The following is a 22,755-nucleotide window of genomic DNA, read 5'->3' as shown; positions in this document are numbered from 1 at the left end:
GATTTGGATATATGTTACAATGTTTTGAAAGCACAACAGTACAATGTTTTTAAAAAGCTATTAGATTAACTTTCAGTTTTAGCACTAAGGGCTAATATTACAAAGAAAAATACCTGCAAAAATCACAAATTAAATGAATTTAAGTAAAGAGATTGTGGCTTCTGTTTTTTTGTACTCTAACTGATTTGGGCTTGGCAATTCAGACATGCATATTTTACTTTACTTCAGTAGATTCAAGGGCTTTACATACTACACTTCTGAATACATACATGTTTTTACTCATTTGCTTTCTAATTTTAAACATGTTGGTTTATAGACGATTGGCCCACCCCCTTCCAGTTGGGTTTGCTGTTGTTCCCCATTTCTTTCTTATTGTTTAAAGTAAAAAATTTACCTAAGATACTGAGGTCTACAGTTCAATAGTCTGCCAGTGTTTGTGAGTGGAGGTAGCATATAGTTGTTTTTACACATTTATATTACCCACAAACCCAGCAAGACCTAACTGATCAGGATCTCCCATTACGTTTACCAGTTTCTTTCACATGACTGTAGGTCTGCCTAAATTTGTGTGTGCAGATTTGTAACTTATCCATGTTATAAGAATAGAAGACTACTAGGAATTGTTATTTGAAGCTACATACCATGTTGAAACTAGCACTTAATATAGTTCACAGTTTAGTAGCATATACAAAGTTACAAACAGCAAATATTCAGGTGTATGTGTGGAAAATGACTGCTACTCTTGCAATATGTAAATTATGTAGCACAAACTGATAATATGAACACATTTACAAACAAATTGTTACATTCATAGCTTAAGCTGAAGACGACAAATACACTTTATTCTGAACAGCAAAATTCTTTATAGTGATTTACATTTTTTTTTCACATAAATTACCTAAAAAGGTTTATACACACAAAATATTTGAACCGTAAAAAAATGGTTTACACAAATAACAGTTAATGGGTTTTTTTGTTTGTTTTTTTGCACACGTGGCAAACTTACAGATTTAAGATAAAATCAAAACGGTGATAAAAACCAAAATGTTACAGGAAACGGTGTAAACAGAGAATTATGACATGCATACTCTGACCTTTTAATATCAATAGAATGGGTTGTTTCACATAATGACTGATGTGTTTGCATGAGTCAAACTTCTGAAGTTAATGTGTAGACTTAAATTTATACATATATGCATCATATGTGCACCTTCTAAAATCTATGGATGGGACAAAAAAAAAATCACGTTGGTTCTCAAATAAAAATGGGTTGTTATAAAATCCACATACAGAATCATTTCAGTTTTTGTAGAGCATAAATCTGCATTGACAGATTAAACTCAATGTGAGAAGCATCTGAGGTAAAGGTTGTCTTTTGGTGGTGGGTTTCACTGAAATCTCAACATATTCACCCACCATTCGTACGTTCTTTGACCATATACAATACCAGCACAATGTAACAATATCTAAAAAGCGGTCTGTGACTAGAATGGATCCTCACTAAGAGTAAAAAACAGAAGTCCTTACTGATGGCAATATAAAATTTAAATGGGAACCAAACAATTTACATACAAGTGATATTCAAAGGACAAATAGTGTGTTCTTAGGCTCATGAGGATGTTTGCATCACTGAAGGTTGTGCCTGTGGTACTGTGATGGTGTTGGGGCAAAAATCCTTGGGGAAGGTGACTTCCACCATCCCTGCCCCTGTGTGCGGTACAGCGGTATTCATGATGTGCCTCTGTAAATGTTTTATCCAGTCCTCCTGCACTGACAAAGGGCCTTGGAAGACTAGATCACAAAACCTGCACATGGAAACAATTACACATTAGATTACAAAGATCCACACAAAACTATTTTTATTAAAAAGTAAATATGTAATATACATTTAATTAAGTTTATTTTAAATACACACACACACACATATGGGTCAAAGATGAAACATATAATTTCACTATCTGCATCAAATTAAATTTACAAAAGTGATTTTATATACTGTACATAGAAAGCATATTAAATGGAAGTAAATTGTCTGCTTTAATGTTTCAAATTATGTTCCATCGCCATTCAGTGTAACAGATTTTTGTAAAAATGAAACATACTTATTCTGACCGGTGATTGTTTTAAGTTGTATTAGTTGTATTTTAAATTATGAGACTACTTGCTGACAAGTGGGTAAAACCTAGTTATTTGAAGAAAAATGGCAAAGATGGGTTTAATTAATTAGTATTTTGGGGGCTGCACAGTGATCCTTAAATAGTCTTTTAAATAGTCTAATGATTCTTGTTCTAAAAGTGTGACAAGTTTTTTTGTTATGTGAACTATTGTTACACTGAACTTTTTAGTGGGTGTCTACTGTAAATAATGTTAAAAATGATAGTCATTATTTTCTGTTCAGAAAAAATTAAACCGGACATATTCTAATGTACATAAACATTTGTAGCATAGAGGTTACCTGCAAGTGAGTCTATAGATTTCTTCTGGTGTGTGCAGCAGTGGGTACATTTTCTTCTTTGACCCAGACCTTGATCTTTGCTTTCTCTGTTTACAGTCAAAAGCTGCAATAATAAACAATGTATTTATTAGAAACTATACAAACAAAATAAGGGCATTTTAAAAAGCACACAATAGGTTCTCACCTATGATAAAACTGAAGTCTTCTTACATGTTTAACAAATATGTTAAAGCACCTAATCCATATGTTACATTAAAATAACTTTTAATCCAAAGGTTTCACACCTTTCATGAGTAATGTAAATGTTATTAACCTTGTGGTGGCCGACTGGTAGCCATATTGAGATCACATGACCAGCCGAATAACACTCACAGTAACCCTCTATTATTCGACAACTGATTGTGAATAACTTAAATAAAATGATATGATAACAATGCTTCTACAATGCCATCATGCAGCAACCATAATCTGAAAAACCATCAGGTTTTTATGTTAAGAGTAAATGTCTGCTACCAAAAGCACCTGAATCAGATTATCAAAAACAATTATATATTTTTTAAGTTACTTTTTCAGTTACTTCCGTGTTACTTGTTATGGGAAACTGGCACAGTCAAAGCAAAGTTTAGTAGGGGAGTGAGCATGTGACATGCATTCTGCAGTAGATGGTAGATCAAAGTAGATGGTGAGGTGCAGCACCCTTCATAAACAGGAAGTCAAATGTAAGGACAACAATGCATTAACAAAGGAGAAAAGAAAGATACATACTAGTTCCGTCCAGAAGAGCTTTTTTCTTTCTATGTGCATATGCCCTCAAATGATTGGAGAGACTAACACCACTGTGGAATGTGGTATTACAGTGCACGCACACTTTTCTATTGAGTTCACTTTTTTCTGTAAAAGAAACACAATATATAAAATTAAACACTTACAGTTATTATAAATACTGTAATACATGTCAATGTACTCAATGTTCAATTCATTAAAGTACAGGCCTCACATTAAAGGATTATTTAGCAGTAGCAATCAGCCTATATTTGGAGATATATATTTGATTCATATTATTATATTTATATAAAATTTTAATGTATGGTAAATAGACAAATCTGTGTTAGTGAGCACTTCTGCTTTGCCGAGATAATCCATGCACCTCACAGGTGTGGCATATCAAGATGCTGATTAGACAGCATGATTATTGCACAGGTGTGCCTTAGGCTGGCCACAATAAAAGGCCACTCTAAAATGTGCAGTTTTACTGTATTGGGGGGTCCAGGGGGGTCCGAAAACCAGTCAGTATCTGGTGTGACCACCTTTTGCCTCACACAGTGCAACACATTTCCTTCGCATAGAGTTGATCAGATTAATGATTGTGGCCTGTGGAATGCTGGTCCACTCCTCTTCAATGGCTGTGCGAAGTTGCTGGATATTGGCAGGAACTGGAACACACTGTCATATACGCCGAACCAGAGCATCCCAAACATGCTCAATGGGTGACAAGAACTGGGATGTTTTCAGCTTCCAGGAATTGTGTTCAGATCTTTGCAACATGGGGCTGTGCATTATCATGCTGCAACATGAGGTGATGGTCGTGGATGAATTGCACAACAATTGGCCTCAGGTTCTCGTCATGGTATCTCTGTACATTCAAAATGCCATCAATAAAATGCACCTGTGTTCGTTGTCCATAACATACACCTGCCCATACCATAACCCCACTGCCACCATGGGCCACTCGATCCACAACGTTGACATCAGCAAACCGCTCACCCACACCACGCCATATACAATCTTGGAGGTGAAGATGCTGGATGTGGAGGTCCTGGGCTGGTGTGGTTACACGTGGCCTGCGGTTGTGAGGCCAGTTGGATGTACTGCCAAATTCACTGAAACGCCTTTGGAAACGGCTTATGGAAGAGAAATGAACATTCAGTTCACAGGCAACAGCTCTGGTGGACATTCCTGCAGTCAGCATGCCAATTGCATGCTCCCTCAAAACTTGTGACATCTGTGGCATTGTGCTGTGTGATAAAACTGCACATTTTAGAGTGGCCTTTTATTGTGGCCAGTCTAAGGCACACCTGTGCAATAATCATCCTGTCTAATCAGCATCTTGATATGCCACACCTGTGAGGTGCATGGATTATCTTGGCAAAGGAGAAGTGCTCACTAACACAGATTTAGACAGATTTGTGAACAATATTTGAGGGAAATAGGCCTTTTGTATACATAGAAAAAGTCTTAGATCTTTGAGTTCAGCTCATAAAAAATGGGGGCAAAAAAAAAAAAAGTGTTGCATTTATAATTTTGTTTAGTGTATATAACGCAGACTTAATTTTATGGCTATGGACCCTTTTCACAGACGATTATGACACGATTAAAATCGTAACTATTGTTTTTATATAAAAATATGTAGTTATAGTTATTGTACATTTATAAGATTATACTTTGTGTTAAATTACAACACTGCACAAGGGTGTTTAGAATACAATGGTTAATGATGTGAGGGCTGCACGAAAGGCAAAAATCATCATCACGATTATTTTGGTCAATGTTGTAATCACGATTATTTAACACGATTATGAGTGGGCCACATGACCAAAACTTTATATGAGTGATTAATTTAAAGATAGCAATACATATCAAATGTACATTCTCTGTAAATAAGGTCGCAATGACAACTACATTTTAGATACCAGCAAGATTTCACAATTCTCAATACCACAGCAGAATACTAGGGTAACTTATATAAGAAAATAAAATCCTCAAAAAATACTGAAAAATAAATAAACAGTCAGTAATATAATTAAAACAAAAAGCAAAAGTCAAATACAATAGAAAAAAAAGATACAAAAAGTGCTGTTTATGCAAGTCTAATGTATTCAGCTAACAGCCTACTACAGAAATTGAATACTCGAATGTAAAATAAAACACCATAGTCTTCACTTTAAGAATTAAACTTCCTTTGTTTCTTATTAAAGCTTCCAAAGTCCTTCAGTCAAGAGCAGTGAGTGATTTTCTCTGTCTTTTGTTGTTTGATTAATATTAAGCACACAGTCAACAGCAGGAAGCTGTGACTTTAATAACCTCAAGAACCCAACTTACCCAAATAAATTTCATTCTCAACAGTTTACATTTACTTCTGACATAACTGATGAGGTTTTATATGAATAATAACCAAGCAACGCATTTTGACACATTTTTGCATGTATTTGACCATTTAAGCACACACCTTAAGCTAAAGGTTCAGTGTCCGTGTTCTGTACCGTGTCAGAGCACAAGTTCTCTTTCTCGCTTTTAAAAACACTAATAAATCAAATAAATCAAGCATGTCTCATTTTACACGATTTTACAGACTTGTACATGAAGTTTGAGCTCTTAAGTAGGAGCGAAACCACACTGCTGACAGTGGCGGAATGGGCCATAATAATTGTTAACTCGATTATTGCATTTTCATAATCATTGGAAGCCAAAATCAAAACGATTTCGATTAACTGCACAGCTCTAGAGGAAATCATATTAAATTTGATCTTTCTCTCTTCTGACTATCATAAGCTATCTCTCTATATTTTCTTCTGTTTTGGACAATCATGGAAACACTATTGTGGATTTTTTTTTCTTTTGCTATTTGAACAAATGTGAATAAAATTTGCTGTAGTCTCCCATTAATCTCTATAAAATTTCACCCAACTATGATGACTTTTGCTTCTGAGAAACCCAAAAATGTGAAAAGGGTCCATAGTCAAAATAAAAGTTCTATGGTTACATTTGAAATAGTTATAGCTTTAGAAGGTTTATTAATCTTTTCATGTTGTTTAAAGAGATAGTTCCCCTCAAAATAATAATTCTGTCATTATTAACTCCCTCGTGTCAGAAAATGCATGCTTGTTCTTTTTTTTTCATTTGTTAAAGCATATGGGCTTGGTCAAACATGAGAGTGAGCAAATAGTTACAGAATTTTTATTTTGCATGAACTGTCCCTTCAATGAAACATTACCTGCTAGTGAATTTGGCACAGCTTTGAAAGGTTGTATCTCCATATCACAGTCTTTGCCTGGAGATAAAAGGAGAGACTTCCTGGCAGTGTAGGATGAGTGCTTTGCTTTGGTCTCTTCATGGGCTCTTCTCTTCTTCAAAATTCCAATCAGATCACTTGGTGGTGAGCCTTTATTAATGTCTATCCTTTTCTTTTCCTCCTTATCATCTTTCTCCCGTTTGACAGTAGATGCAAAGGTTAAACCGTTACTCAACCTAAAAGGATGGAAAGTATTGGTGGCGCGACACTTCTTCTCAAGAACCTGTAGCTTCATCTGAAACTGTTTCTTGTCACGCATCAATTCTTTCAATATGATCACAGGAGATTTAGACGAGGTGGAAGAAGGTTTGCCCAGGCGCTTCAGGTGGCCTCGTACATGGTTGGACAGCCCAGTCCTTGTGTCAAACCATTCCCTACAGAGAGGACAGATAAGCTCTGTCTGTTGGCAGTCAGTTTTCAGCTGTGCTGGATGATCAGTCTGGGATGTACCCACTTCTGTTGGGATCAGAAGGTAACAGGGAAGCCATATGTAATCAGCTTCATTTACAACAGATATTTATAGCTTAGAAGCCAATTAAATTTGTCCAAACTAAAACTAAAAATGTCTACACTAACCAGCCTGCATTTAGCTAACTTGCAACACACTGGTTGTGTGGGAATTTTAAACTACTACTTTAAAGGTGTCTTTAAAAACCCACATTGTACACCTATCAGCGATGCTCCAACAAACACCTTTCCTGACTATAAACAAATCAAGTATATCTGGCCACCATGTGAGCGCCTGGAATGAAAAACAGCTCAGAAAAGTGAAACATCAGCAATGGCACATTGCTCTTCTCAGTGAATCTCCAATCTTTCCATTTTACAGCTTATACTTTAAAATTTTACTTTAATGCCTTTTCAATTACAAGTGATTATATTCATTAAAGGAACATTCCACTTTTTTTGAAAATAGGCTCATTTTCCAGCTCCCCTGGAGTTAAACAGTTGAGTTTTACCGTTTTCGAATCCATTCAGCCAATCTCCGGACCTGGAGATTGGCTGAATGATTGGCTGATTGGCTGACTTTTACCTTAGCTTAGCATAGATCATTAAATCTGATTAGACTGTTAGCATCTCGCTCAAAAATGACCAAAGAGTTTCTATATTTTTCCTATTTAAAACTTGACTCTTCTGTAGTTACACGGTGTACTAAGAACGACAGAAAATGAAAAGTTGTGATTTTCTAGGCCGATATGGTTAGGAACTATACTCTCATTCTGGCGTAATAATCAAGGAACTTTGCTGTCGTACGATGGGTGCAGCAGGTATAATTATATTACGCAGCGCCTGAAAATAGGCTTATTGGAAGTTACCTAGCTGGGACTATTTTCAGGCGGTCTTAGTACACAATGTAACTACAGAAGAGTCAAGTTTTACATAGGAAAAATATAGAAACTCTTCGGTCATTTTTGAGCGAGATGCTAACGGTCTAATCAGATTCAATGATCTAAGCTAAGTTAAGCTAAAAGATCAACACACCATATCAATAGATCATAAAAATGTAAATTAAAACTGTAAAATAAAAAATTGAATACACAATAATGTCTGGAAGATGAGTATGTCCAATTTAAGTGTTTCACACCATTCATGAGGTTGGCATTACTGTTCTAAATGTGGTGTGGATGGTGTGCACATTTATACACTGATTTTTGTAAAGTTGTAATTGATAAAATACACAATCAATTTCCTGCAAATTGAATGGACTCTATATAAAGAGTATGAAAAAAACATTGCAGAAAATTCCCTTGTCATAGCACCGCTTTCTGGCCAATTATCAGAAAATTAAGTCCACTGCATCTTGTAGACATCCTGTGCATATACACAAAATATCATGATTATCATCCATTCACAAAAAACGGTATATATCTTCACTATGTTTTGACATCTTCACCAAGTTTTGATACGTTTGGACTTTTAGAAAAAATACAGACCAATCAGTAACTTTGAAACAAACCTGAAATAAGTATTGCTTAATGATGTGGCATTTCTAAACTTAGTAGCACTTGTAAATAAATTCTGCAACTGGTATAAGCCTAATAACTAAATATTCTAGGGACGCACTAAATTTGGTCGATAATGATAAGCCAATAATTACTGGCAAGTTATGGTCGATAACTGGAAAACCAGCTGCTAAATCAAACATCTAGTCTACAATCAAGCTTTATCTGAACTGTGCATTTTTCTTCCCAATTGTTTTGCAATTGTTTTTTTAAACCAGAAAAAAGGAAAGTCTCATAATTAAAGTTTTTTTCTGCATAACTACCTAATCTTAATTGATTTTATTAACAAATTAATTTGAAAACCTCTATATAGATGCAAGAAAGTATATCAAATATAAGAGAAGCATCACCTGTTTTGACTTGTGGCAGTGTTCTTCGTCGAACTGGAGGTACTTTGTCAAGAGAAGTCACCTTAGCTGCAGATGCAGCTTTCCGTGCTTTGAGGCCCACTCTGTGCAAATGTCCTCTTATATGATTAGAGAGGCTAATTCCTGACTCAAATACAGCAGGACAGTACGGACAAGCCTTCAGATCTGTCTCAACGTCTGAGCTCGGTTCATGCTTTACAGCTGTGATCTGTTCTGAGATTTCTTCATCCTTGCATTCATTTTTGACAGGAAACATCCTTGGGGAACTGTGATTTTTCTCAAAGTGACTAGTTGAGGCACCAAGACTTGCCTTTGCAGGTGAAGTCTGTTTTTTTACAAAACGTGCATTAGCATTCTCATTACTTTCACATTCTTCAAGTCCAAGATTATCATAAGAATCACACATAAAGTGACCGTTGTTAATTTCTTTACTCCTCTTGGATGTTTCAGGTTTCTTAAAGTTTTGTCGACATTTGGGGAAATCTAAAAGAATATCTTGACCCTGCATATTGTGGAATGGAGAAGACATTTTCCTTTTGGAAGGTGACTTCTTCAACTTTTGCTTTTCCAAACTTAAATGAGTGTAGCTGGTGTTTCCAACATCTTCTGAACAAGTGATGTTTTCATCAGACTTAGAAGTTCTTTTAGTGTTCCCTTCTTTAGAATGAGCCAATCTTTTCAGATACTTTAAGGGGGACGAACTAGCTCCTGTTCCAGAGAATGTGGTCTCGCAACTGAGGGAATCATCAAGACACTCTGTTGTACTGCTTCCATCAGGCTCCTGATGAGTGTTGCATTCTGAGGCACTCTGGTCACTGTGTTTCTTCCTGGATAAAAGTGTGTGAATTGATTTGTCAAGTTTTGATTGGCTTTGGACACCTTTATTCATCCACACTTTCTTCTTCCGCACAAGACCGCACTTCTCATTGGATGACAAGCTTTTGTTTTTGTCTGGTGCCCGGAGCTTTAACGACAGTTTTGGTGACCTTGCTGTTGGTTTTGCACATAATTTAAGAACTTTGCAAAAAGAGAACGGCTGTTCAGTTGGAGATGGCTCTTCATCACTATTGTCAAGGGAATGTGAGGATGCCCGTTCTTCATTAAACTGCGGTTGACATGAAGCCTCAACATGATTTCCAGTGATTCTTTTAGTTTTTCTTTGAAAAGAATGGGAGAAGGAAATTGGACATGCTGATTTATTGACTTTACGCTCCTGAAATCCATCTGATTTCCAAACAGTAAGCTCAGCACCACTGACGCCATGTTTATGAAGCAAATGGCGTCTCAGTTCAACTTCATTCATTTCGACAAAATCACACTTATTACAACTATAGTACCGCTTGTCCTTCTCATGGGTCTTAGCGTGTTGCACAAAGGTGTTCGGACAGTTTGTTCCAAAGGTGCACTGTGGGCACTGCAACTTTGCATCTTTTCCTTCATCTTTAATTTGTTGCAACTCATTTATTTCTTTCGTAATTTTCTGTTGCTTGTCCTGGTGAACAGTTATGTGACTTAACAGTGAACTCTGATCATGGTAACACTGTCCACATTCCTTACATATGAATGGCTTTGAACTAGTTGTGTCTGTATTACATGTAATTTGTCTGTGTTTTGGAGATTTCTCTTGAAAACCACTGTTACGTGGAAAAAATGTAGGTTCCTCTACAGAACATGAGTCTGATGGCAAAGTTTCTGTAATCAATCCCATCTTTTGAGTCTTGCTAATAGGCTTTTTTGCTGGTTTGGCAAATAGGTTTTTGACTGCCTCAGCAGCTCCATTAAAATACTTGGTACGTTTTACAATGGGTGACTGTAATTTGGATGGTTTCCTTGGGGAACGTGTCTTCTTAACAGGATTGCATTCTATCCGGCTTCCTTCACCTAGGTGATCTTTTTTTGAATCAAAATTCAGCTCAGAGTAGATGTCCTCTGAAGGATCGACTTTTAACACCAGTTTTTCTTTACGTTTTCTTCTTTTATGGCCGAGTGGTGAAGGAACTCTTCTTTTGTGGTTGATGGGTGAAGGAACAGGGGACATTTTTCCCTCCATTTCAAGACCATTATCATCATCCCACAGGAACTTCATAAATTCTCTTTGGGGATTCCAGCTAAGGTCATTCCCATCATCATAATTATCTAATGAATGTTCTGGAGATTCTGTATCAAAGCCCCATATTCCCCTATTCTCCACATCCTCCGCTGTCAATGTTTGCCTGATTGTTATTTCCCCCTCTTTTCTGAGTGGATCGGGTCCTTCAAAGTGGACGTTGGTTGTGACAGAATTCTGAGCGTGTAATGATTTGGGAAGGAATCCTGGTACATTTTTTGAAATATCCAACAAGATTTCATCTGAGATATGGGGTGAGGTGGATCCATTGACGTAAGCAGCCTTGGCTGGTCCATCTGAGCAGATGGAGTCCATAAAACCAACACTGGTCAGGAGGTCTCCTTGGTCACTGAGTAGTGCCATGGTTTCTTGAGGACAATGCATTGACGGTCCTGATGTAGTTCCTTCTGCACAGAATGCCTCGCTGTTCATAAGGTCCTGAGAGTTCCTTGACATTGAGGTATCATTTTCCTCTACTTTGGCACTCTCCCTCAAACCAGACATTCCTAGAAGGCCTCAGGACCGTTTCTGGGGACAAAAAATGACATGAGCATGCATATAAATATATAATTGAATTAATGTTAAGGTAGAGACATTAAACATTAAATTACCCTGTAGCAAATATAGGCACAGTTGGATCCATAGCATGGATCCATAGCATGCCCTTCTTATACAGTTTATTTTAGGATTTAAGTCCTAAGGATTTAGTCCCTTGCAGTATCTTACCACAATTTTTTTTTTTAATTTCTGTAAAATTCTACTTAAAACTATTAAAATACATCTTACAGTCAAGTGTAGACAATATGGCAGAAGACAATGCTGCCATTGTAGGGCTGGGAGATAAATCATAAGACCTCAATGTAACAGGTTGTAAACAGTGTCACGTAACGTCACATTTACATCATATTTGGTGACCGTAAACTAATTAGTCAGATAGAAAAATAAACTGTAGAGAGGGGTATTTTGCTAAATATATGCACCATATAACATATTCATTATAATTTTTTACTGTTCTTATGTTTATGTTTGAATAAATCCATCATTTTTTGACAGCCACCATTTAATTTTTTATATTTAAAAAATACGAACTGAAGTAGAAATATTATTATGCAATTGTAACTAATATTTTAAAAACTTCATTGTGTAATTTTAACAGTTGTATGCTATAGCTTATATATCCGTCAGTTTTAACCTTCAATATTATAATAATGTAGTACCAAATTATATTTTACAGCATTAGTTGAGACATTTTTTTTTCCTTGCGAAAATTTGGCAAGTACTGTACCTGTTATATATCCAAAATAATCGATATTGAATCGAATTAAATCAAATTGGTAATCTAATCTAATTGAATGCTTGTGAATGAGAATCAAATCGAATCGTGAAATTTGTGTAAAAATCCAGCCCTAATGCAAACATGTCGTTGACGTGAAAGTTTTTTACTGTGATTGAAGAAGACACTAAGTTTGCTATTTGTGAAACTTGTAAGGCTAAAATAAACCACGGGGGAACCGCTTGCCATTAATGCTCAAGTAGCATTTTGCCTATACATATGCTGGCAACATTTATTACCCACTTACTGCACTATTATTATTTGGAAGAGTACTGTACACTTCAGTTGTTCATTCATAGGATCTTTTGACTTTTGCAAGACAAGTAAAAAAGAGAAAAATTTCAATTCATAAAGTTGTTTTGTTTTATAAAGCAACTCCTTTTCATTTAATTGTTATTTCTACTTCCTTCCCATCACAGAGCATTTTTATTTTTTGAGAGTTGTTTAAGTGAGCAAAGATCCTGTAACTTGAGAAATTGTAATGTTTAATAATTTCTTTTATTATGAAAATAAAATTTTGCTTTGAAGAAAAAAATTTTTTTTTGTTTTTTGTTTGTATATGCTGTCAATTATAGTTCTTAGAAAGAAAATCAGAATCGGCAAAAATCGGTATCGGCAGAATCGGCCAAGAAAATTGAAATCGGTGCATCTCTAATTACGGCTTAACAAAGGACTAGTTACCATAAAAAGAGTCAACAGATTTCAGTATTTTAAATCAGCCCTCATTTATCACCGCCGAAATCTAGAATTTATAGGAATTGTGTACTTTATTTAAACTACAATGCAAAATTGTTGTATTAGTCCGAAATATGTAGTTTAAGAAATTTCTATCATAGATATAACTTCTGGTAACATTACATTATCTAACTATATTAAAAAGGGTACATTCTGTCAAAATGGTGGCAGCTTCAAACAACATTATTGAAATGTAACAGTAACGGTAAGATGTAGTTATTTTCATTTTTTTTTTCTGTATTTTTTTTTATGTCTGCATATTATTGTGGCAAGTTGCAAAGTTACTGTTAACCATGTAAACCTGCTTTGTCCAAATATATACCCCTAATAATAAACCAATAGAAAAAAAACGTTGAATTAGTAGAAAAATAATGCACACCTGAGGTGGTAATGCACACACCTCAGGTGTGCATTATTTTTCTAACAATTCAATGGCCCGGAGTCAATTATTCCACTTATGCTACGGTTACCACACCTCAAGACATCGATCAGATGATATATTTAAAGGGATTCGTCCAGTTTTTGTATTTAAATCGCTATAGTGAATAGGATTATTTCTTCCGCATCTCATTCAACGCCTCTTCTCTTAGTTCCAAAACGTAATTTTAATGCTGGTAATGGAGACTTAAGCAGTTGATAGCATTCTAATGAAGTTATAGAAAGAGAGTGAGAGAGACAGAGACACACAGAGAAAGAGAAAGAAAGAGAGAGAGAGCTTGTGTGAATTAGGCTAACGTTACCTCTGTGCGTCCCTCAACAGTGTTCTGCAGCAGCGTTTCTAAACAGCGCTGCTATTACCTCGCTAGTGAGAAATGTCATGTGTATTTACTTTCAGAAAATCATCTGTCATGTTGTTGTTTTCGTTAGTCCTGTGTGCTGTATGGGTACTGTATGCTAATTTCCATTATTACAGTTAACTATGCGAAGTGATATGGAACTGTAATGCGGTCAAGAGAGCTGCCTGGAACTACGTTCGCCCTGCGTTTCCCTGAAAATAACTGCACACCCCAGAACGTTCGTCAGCCAATCAGAGTCAAGCATTCAACGGCCCCGTAGTAAAATTCAATTTAAATATCTCCTACACTTTATGGACTTAATATCACATGCCATGGGTATTAAAGATGTTTTTGCCATTCACATTTGTACATACAATGGTTGTTTATCTACCTGATGAACAGTAAAATGTTCCCCACTTTATGCAATAAAATGTGCAATAACCTTATGTTTATCTGTTACCACCTCCATCCTAGTACATCCCTGCATCTCACTCTATTCTATTCCATTCTATCATCTATAGCACAACTGTTTATACAATTTGTTTTTTTTTCAATATTTGTCTATTTCTGTCTCTCTCTCTCTCTCTATATATATATATATATATATATACACAAAAAAAAGTTCCTTGTATGCGTAATAAAAACTTAATAAAGGAATAAATTAATAAAAAAATAAAAGTTCCTTGTATGCGTAATAAAAACTTAATAAAGGAATAAATTGATAAAAAATGTATAAAGCTCTTTCTGATTCTGATTTATGGGTATTATTTATACTCCATTGTAAATGATAATTTAATGTTTTAACTGTAATTTATATTTTTGTGTTATTATAATATAAGTGAACCACCAGTTTACTACAAAACACTATTATAAAAAAAAAAAAATTATAATGTGGCTAATCATGACAGCTCATTACTACTGCTGGTTAACAACTTCAATGCATGCTACATTCGACAGCTGATTAACAATGTTATTAAAATTTAAAGCAAGTTTCAACATTAATGAGTGTGTGTGTGTGTGTGTGTGTGTGTGTGTGTGTGTGTGTGTGTGTGTGTGTGTGTGTGTGTGTGTGTGTGTGTGTGTGTGTAAGCACCCCTACTGGTCGGACTTGAATGCTTACAGAAGTGAAAGTGGAAATTACACAAAACTAGACAGTGTTTAATCTAATAATTCTATAATAACACTAGAGATGCATTATACATTACACCTGATACTAAGCAGAAACAGGGATAACACCTACAGGCACTACAATGTGCATAAATATACAGGAAGGAATTCAGATTGTTTATGTGCATTATGACACACCATACAAAAATAAATAAATACATAAAACAGCTGTCATTATTGTACAATGGATCACCAACAGATAGCAGGAGAAATGTCTTCTCGTCATATGACAATGATATATAAATCACATGCTCTGAGAAAAGTACCTGTAGTCAAACATTTATGTCTGGATGTATAAACAACACGTTTAAATGCATAAACAGTTGTCATGATATTATTGTTGTTGCGCTCCAAGTTCTTAAAATTCATATTATATCTTTGTGGATCTAGTTCAGAATTATTGGTTCACAAAACATTATAACATGCATTCAACCTGCGACAAATGTAAGCACAAACAATTTTTTTTTTAACAATTCAGAGTGACAGTACAGATCAAGATTTACGTCCATTAATTAATAACTTGAAATATATTACTGACATCTTTCTGGCATTGCTGCTACTACACACTATGAGAGTGTGCTAGCAAGGTAGCAATCAAGCCCCATTATGTTCAACATCAAGCTTAAAACCACTTGCCCCTAGCAGAATACTGGGGCCACTTTGATGGTTTCACCCTTTAATGTTGTTGGCAAATGCATTTTAGCCTACCTTTCTGCAGCTGCGAACGTGGACAATAACACTGAAGTGAAATCATTTCATTTTTGCTCGTTCAAGATTTCCATCTATTGCGAAGCCGCCATATTTGCTCGATGGTCCACAGACAAAGACATTGCTCTTCATCGAGGGGGACTCCATAAACTTGATAAAATGTATTAAAAAATAATGTTAATATTGTGATTGCCCAACGGCAACTACTTATTTGTGTTACAATCTTACACGACATAAACATGTTGGATACGTTAAATCAGAAGAAAATCAATTATTTGTACGAGACATGTAAACACTGCCCCCCAAACAAAAAGTGGACTATTCCAAATAGGTGGCAAGTAGAAGTACTGACGGTAAAGTGAACAGACGAGCAGAAGCCGAAAGAATGGCAAAAGCACTCTCAACCAGTAATTGAGAGCAAAATAACGTTCGTAGCTCGGTATACCACAGCGAAACGTTTTGTGTTAAGTCATGAATGCATATATACATCAGATTTGAACTGGGGAAACACAACAAATTCATTTAAAGGTGTTTTCCCCCCCAAAAATACGTCGTCAGGCAGCTAACAGTATCATACTAATGAATGTAAATGCGTTGTATTTATGAACTTAATTATATTATTACTTTCTGTTCTTTAAACCCTCGATATATTATATGCAGAGCCATGCAAAGTGCGTGTCAGTAGATGTGTTTTCTGTAATAACATGACTTGTGTTTGATGTCTTGATCACAGCGCGCGGGTTCGCGTGCCGCCCTCGAAAGAGCGCCGGTTACAGAGTACTCCTCACAAATGCTGTTTTGTTAGATAAAACTTACGTATATGTAATATTTTTAGACTTTTAATAGTCACTTTACTATTTTTGTTCACAAAGAGAGTGTACCAAGAGACATTCCACCGGTACCGTGCGCGCTCAGTTAATTATTTTACCTCAGAGAAACAATAAACGTTAAATAACTTGACTTACTTCAGTAGGTTGTAATGCCGTTCTGAAATATTCGGTGTCTGAGATTTTCGGTGACGCTGGGCGGAGCCTACATGAATATTCATGAGTTTCTGTTTCGCGTTAAAGCGACTCTGATAATATTAGTACGTTTTCACCGGATCACAAAAACTGTTCAACAAGGTAGGTTAATTACGTTTCAGCTTCGAACGAAGATAAGCAAATGTTGAATATAATTGTTCGTTTGTGCACAAAATGTTATTGTTTGCTGTTTTAAATGTTTACTCAACGATTACAGCCACTGATGCCAGAAGCAGCCTATCGTTAGAATACGCTACAAGTAAATTTGCCAGCAGCTGTTAAATATTTTCTCATATTCCTCTGTTTTGCTATTAAAAGTATGTCATTTGATAAGTATGTCGTTTGAAGTTGTGTAGCATATGGTGGCACAAACTTGCTCACTGTATTGTAAGACTGTAAGGTGAGAAATGAAAAACGATATAAAGACTCTTATGTAGTAACAACTATTTAACTTTTTTTTTTCTCCTTAAAAAAGGTGTCACATGGAAGTGCATGACAGCCTACAGTTCATGTGGAGAAGCTGTTTGTTTGTAATTAATATATCTGTTACAAATCAGCAGAGTTTGATACTTGCACTTCTGCCTGTTGTTTTTTTTTCCTAGCATACAGAAGCTCTTCTAATGGGGGAGAATTATATTTTTTGTCAAGTTATATATGAGTCCACTATTGCACACATACATAAAGACATGCGTAAACGTTCTCAGAATTAACTTTAGCTTTTTTATCTGATGCAGGGGATGGTGGATGTGTACTTTATCAGTGTAATAGTTAAACAAATCATATGCAAAATAAAAAAAACTTGTATAGCCTACTATTTGATACAAATGTTGTATTATTTAACCAGTTTTAAAGTTTTACTATATTTTGTTCCTGAAATCCACACTTTTGAAATCAAGATAATCAGAGGTAATCAAACCAAGCACAACCTAATAAAACATGTTTCATGGATAAAGGGTTTTGTAAAAAAGATCATGTTGGTGGATATTCAACTAATATTAAAAACATGTGGGTCATTCTTGAATGGCTTATTCTGCAGTGGTATAAACAATATGATCCCATTGATTTGGAAGCATGTTTCTTCTCCCAACATTTAGACTGATTTCATTGAGTTTGTTCATGGTGTATAAATTTCTGTTTGCCATTTCTTGTTCATATAGGAATTTACTTTAATAATGTATTTAATAATTTACTTACAACAGAAATCATATAACATGTGCTTGCTTATGTTGATCAGTAGGCCTATCCCTGAACACATATACAAGTTGTTACATCCTTGAGTAGAGCTTTCACCTGTTTTTTTTTTTTTTTTTTTTTTTTTTTTCAAAACATGACCATGTATTTTATATTTATACAGGTGTGTAGTAAATGTCATTTATGTAATGCCTTCACCACATCGGTTAATAAAACTTTTAACACCGAATCAGTTGAAGTCTTTATTCAGCAAAAGCAATCTACTTTTATCTTTGAAATGAAAATATACAAATTACTGTTTTGATTTAGCCATTTTCTATTAAACTACAAAACATTTTTAATTGTTATAAGTTTGTAGAAAATAAGCAAAAAATTGTTAAAAGTACTGCAAGGTTGTGGATTTCAAAACTTGACCAATACACATTTGAGTCAAAATGATTTTCAAGTGCACCACAATGCAGTATATGATTAAATACAAAAATAAAGTGTATAAAGACATTTGTACATTTTTGTTTAACTATATAGTGCATTTTATCTACTAAATGTATATTTTTTTTAGACAAATAAATAAATAAATACAGAGATTAAGAATGTTTATATTCCAGTTCATGTGTGCATTAAAAAAAAAACATTCATCTTTCGCTTTGTTATTAAAAACATTTTTCTGAATGATTGAGCAAACGATTAGGAATGACACAGAATAATCATCATACATTTTATTATGGCACAACAGATACATTTTGGAACAGTTATTAAACGACACATTTTAAGGACTCTTATTTATGTAAAATAAGAATATTATAAAAATGCTTAATTGTTGTAGGCTTATTTGGAGCATAGCCTACCTCAGGTAAATCATTACGACAATCACAATCTTTAAATTATTTTGCATATTAACAATAGTAATAAAAACAACAATACACTAAGCATAATGTCATTCTACGCTAAAACATACCTTTTTGAAAATCGTTTATGTTTCATTGACAACGTACTAATATTTTCAGAGTCGCTTTAACGCGAAACAGGAAACTCATGAATATTCACGACGGGACTTTTCGATGGAGGGAGCTGGAGGAAAAGTTGCGGACTGGAGTGTGAGTTTAACGTTAAATAACTTGACTTACCTCAGTAGGTTGTAATGCCCAATAACAGCTTCATATCTTAATGTTCTGTATCACAGTTGTATATTTAGGATGTCGGTGACAGTCAGAAGAAGGCGTTTCGTCAGTGGATAACATGTTTTATGACGAGCCAATAATTCATAAAGTGTGAGTATGCCTTTACACATGATGCCAGATCCGCGACACGCCAGATATCTAAGAATGAATAAATACATGTGGAGAAACTGATGATTTTTTTTTTTAACATAATTTTTATTGTCTCTGTGACTGTGTAGGAAACCATAATGTCAGGGACAGGGCTCCTGGATATTTGATGCCCCACTCCACCCTCATTATCACAAATACCTGCAACACAAGACATCCAGGGAGAGGCAGCTCACCTTTTCTTACAAAGTGAGTTTGATTGTTCAATCCTGTTTCGATTTAGGCTAAAATTAAGGTTTTATGTTAGGAGTAGTTGCAACATGTTTTAAGTTAGGTTGACAAAGCTTTTAAAATGAAGGTGTGTGTGTGTTTTGGGGGTGGGTGGGTGTATATACAGTGGAGATTACAATTAGAGAACAACCTGTAATTTCCTACATTTCAAGGTCACTGCTTGGTCCTATTCTAAGTTATCCTTACAGGAGTAGAACACATTTTTCATAAATTGATTGTATTCTGAATCACGGTATAATTTTTTTTTTAAATGAAATAGAGCCTAAGAAAAAGAACTCTGATCAAAATTAGAGAACACTTTCAGATATGCTGATTTCCTTAATTATATGACAAACCCTATTTAAATGGCAGCATTCCTCCAATTTTCACTGATATTGCAAGATGGCGAGCCGCTCTAAGATGACTGAAGCCCTGAGACAAGAGGTTGCCCAGATGAAGGCCAAAGGGATGACCCTTTCAGCCACTGCAAGAGAAGCTGGTCGTTCCAAATCTGTGATTTCTCGAATCCTGCAGGTTTACAATGACACTAAAGGCCCTGGTATAATTCAAGCGAAATCGAAGAATGAACTGATGTGACATCATTTTGACCAAAATCCGGCCAGAACGAAGTTCGTTTTGTAAGTTTGAAACGGCTTGCCAAAGCAAACTTTCCGGAAAAGTACGCACCAGCTGCAAAACACCTTCGTACTACAATTGGTCCATGACGATTACGTCATAGGAGGTGTGCTCTGAGGCTCCTACTTCTTGCACCCGGTACTCTTCTATGGGTTAATTTCATCTGTCAAGTCCCTGGAGGTGAGATGTCGGGGGTAAAAACTGAACACAGTGGAGAGCTGCTTTATAGTAGTAAATTAAATTTTGCTTTTGATGAAATGAGACACTGACACTTTTTTTTATGTTTAATACTGCTGTTTGCATTTAAGCTATATATTGAATAAAGTGCCATGTTAATACACGTGACATGACTTCACGGGAGTGCTAATTTGCATAACTACATACCCATGTCGCTATGAACAGATGCTTTTTTTAAATGCTTGCTTTTCAATTTTTGTTGTGTTTATTTTGTTACTGAGAGGAATATGCACAGCACATATTTACGTATTCATTTAAACATCACTTTCATCAGAGTGGGCAGTATCGGGATGTTCGCTAACAGTATACTGCTGCTCACGTATTACAAACTTCATTTTACCCCTAAACGAAGAATGAAAAATAACTTTGTTTTGAGTATATCGGGGCCTTAATTCATTCAAGTCTCCCAAAAAGGCTGGTTGTCCAATTAAGACAAATACATAAGAAGACTGGAGTCTCAATGGGCAATCAGTTCAACACTGCAGCTGGAATTGGTTGCCAGTTCAGCGGTAAACAGGGTAAGGATCTGTCTCGGTATGTTTAAGAGAAGTCACACTGAAAGTGTACTCTGCAGTGACCAGGCCTTTCAGCAGAAAGAATCAATGGGTCAAGCTCACCTTTGCTAAAGAGCATGTTGTGTGGAGAGAGGAGAACCAATCCAAAGTTCACTTTAGTGACGAGAGCAAGTTTAATTTATTTGAGTCAGATGGGAAACATTATGTTCATCGTAAACAAGTCAGTGAAAACTGGAAGAGGAAGTGTCAAGGTTTAGGGGATGTTTTCTGCAGCAGGAGTTTGGCCTCTTATACAGACACATGGCAGTGAGTGAATGCAAATGTTTATCAGAGTTTCCTTCAGCAACATGCAGTTTATTCCCTGCAAGCATCTCCCAATTACTTGCAATTTTCATGCAAGACAACACTCCCAAAACTGTCCCACTGCAAAACAGGCAAAGCAGTTTCTTGAAGCTGAAAACATTGAAATAATGAAATGAGAGTCCTGATCTAAACCCTAGCTGTAAATCTCTGGGAAGTCCTTGGCTTCAAAGGTGGCTAAGAAACCCACTACAGTTACCGAAATATGGAAGAGAGTGGAAGAGAGTGGACCAAGATCACACCAGCACAGTGTGTAGTGGCAGCAGATGTGCTGAAGTCATTCAAAGCAAGGGCCTCTACTCTTCCTAATAATTTCTGACAGCTGTAACCCTCCAAAATTTTAGTTGAATCTTCTTTTGTGCTACAGTGGTTGCTGTTCTCTAATTTTGATCACTGTATTTTCCACAAAATAAAGGTTTTTGTTGAAATGCGTTGGATATATTTCTACATGTCAGTAGAACAGGGATTTCTCCACAGTTAATATTCCTTCAAATTTTGAGCTATAAAGATAAACAATATTTCAGAAAAAAATGTAGTATTTATAGATTGTATAAACGTGATATAAACATGATTTCTAGTCGTGTCTTTTTTTTGGAAGGCCACTCAGTGAAACAGCGTCACACACCGTGGCCTTGAGTGAGCAGAGGCCGGAGGCCTAAAGTGAACCATGGTCTAGAGTGAGCAGCAGTCTAGAGTGAGCAGAGGCGGGCGGCTTGAGAACGGTGCGGCAGGCGGATTCTACGAAGGGGCGTACCTTGGGCTTGCAGCAACCACATGTGACGACCCCGGGCTAGACGCCGCTTCATCCATGGTGAAAGCCGATTCAGCGATCCACAGTGCGATGTTGATGTATTTCCTCAGTGACCAGCACGGATCAGCTCCAGACATGACGAAGCGGATATCGTCCTCTTTTGGAAGGCCAAACAAAGTAGTTTCGCTTTTCACAGTGAAACACACAGTGTATATACAACACACAGAGTATATGTAACGCTTCCCACATAGTGACGTAGATATGTGGGGGTGTGTTAGATAAAGAATATCTCTTTGGATTTGAGACTTTAGTCTTTGCAACTTTACAGATCTTTATGCACCAAGAGCTTGCAACACTCCAGAGAGAAAGGAAAATTTGAAATCGCATCATATGACCCCTTTAACTAAGATTAATAAATGCTTTAGAAGTAGTTTTCATTGTCAGTTTACGTTAGCTAATAAATTATCTAATGTTAACTAATATCGCCTTATTGTAAGTTGTTACCAAGTTTGAAAATAAATAGCCTATTGAGTCTTCATTTATCAAGCATTTGGTGCTGTGATGAACACTATTGCGAATACAAAAATATTAATGGCTGTAAATTTAAACACTTTTCAGAAACAGAAAGTAGTGCAGCTGCTTTGTTTACGGGGTTACCAGGGTAATGGCTGGATTTCTTCTGTTCCCTCAGTGCCATCTGCTTTCAGAGCGTGAATGTGGTTGTTTACGTCAGAGTGTGCGATAAAAAAAAATCCCCCTGGGTGATGCTACCCCACCAACTACCAAC

General features: G+C 35.9%; 1 protein-coding gene and 1 long non-coding RNA gene across 5 annotated transcripts; one reads left to right on the top strand and one right to left on the bottom strand.

Moving 5' to 3' along the window:
• Positions 1-821: 821 nt before the first annotated feature.
• On the bottom strand, positions 822-15,877 carry LOC109051808 (zinc finger protein 644-like). Of its 2 annotated transcripts, none has more exons than XM_042772426.1 (6): positions 15,722-15,877; positions 8,878-11,530; positions 6,447-6,980; positions 3,221-3,346; positions 2,456-2,558; positions 822-1,805 (listed from the first exon to the last, which is right to left on the bottom strand). In XM_042772426.1, exons 2-6 carry the CDS (start codon positions 11,504-11,506, stop codon positions 1,610-1,612), a joined length of 3,588 nt encoding a protein of 1,195 aa, XP_042628360.1. In that variant the 5' UTR covers positions 11,507-11,530; positions 15,722-15,877; the 3' UTR covers positions 822-1,609. The 2 variants fall into 2 exon arrangements, with proteins under 2 accessions (XP_042628360.1, XP_042628368.1); XM_042772434.1 differs by having other exon boundaries at positions 6,447-6,977.
• A 3,164-nt stretch (positions 15,878-19,041) lies between these two features.
• Positions 19,042-21,874, top strand: LOC109056371. 3 transcript variants are annotated; one of them, XR_006161303.1, is made up of 3 exons: positions 19,042-19,202; positions 19,331-19,448; positions 21,816-21,874. It is a non-coding gene; the product is annotated as an uncharacterized LOC109056371 (long non-coding RNA). The 3 variants fall into 3 exon arrangements; XR_006161301.1 differs by lacking the exon at positions 21,816-21,874 and adding an exon at positions 19,872-21,770; XR_006161302.1 differs by lacking the exon at positions 21,816-21,874 and adding an exon at positions 19,842-21,770.
• Positions 21,875-22,755: the final 881 nt, after the last annotated feature.

The sequence above is a fragment of the Cyprinus carpio genome, chromosome A2, assembly GCF_018340385.1.
Source record: "Cyprinus carpio isolate SPL01 chromosome A2, ASM1834038v1, whole genome shotgun sequence".
In the NCBI taxonomy this organism is placed as follows: domain Eukaryota; kingdom Metazoa; phylum Chordata; class Actinopteri; order Cypriniformes; family Cyprinidae; genus Cyprinus; species Cyprinus carpio.
This window is presented reverse-complemented; position numbering and strand designations above follow the sequence as displayed.

What these genes read in the sequence shown, in the direction of transcription:
- LOC109051808 (XM_042772426.1), bottom strand. Translation starts at nt 11,506, where the DNA reads ATGTCTGGTTTGAGGGAGAGTGCCAAAGTAGAGGAAAATGATACCTCA. An exon ending in AGCTCTTCTGGACGGAACTA is followed by an intron (nt 2,559 to 3,220) that starts GTATGTATCTTT and finishes TTATTATTGCAG; the next exon opens with CTTTTGACTGTAAACAGAGA. An exon ending in ATCTATAGACTCACTTGCAG is followed by an intron (nt 1,806 to 2,455) that starts GTAACCTCTATG and finishes TTCCATGTGCAG; the next exon opens with GTTTTGTGATCTAGTCTTCC.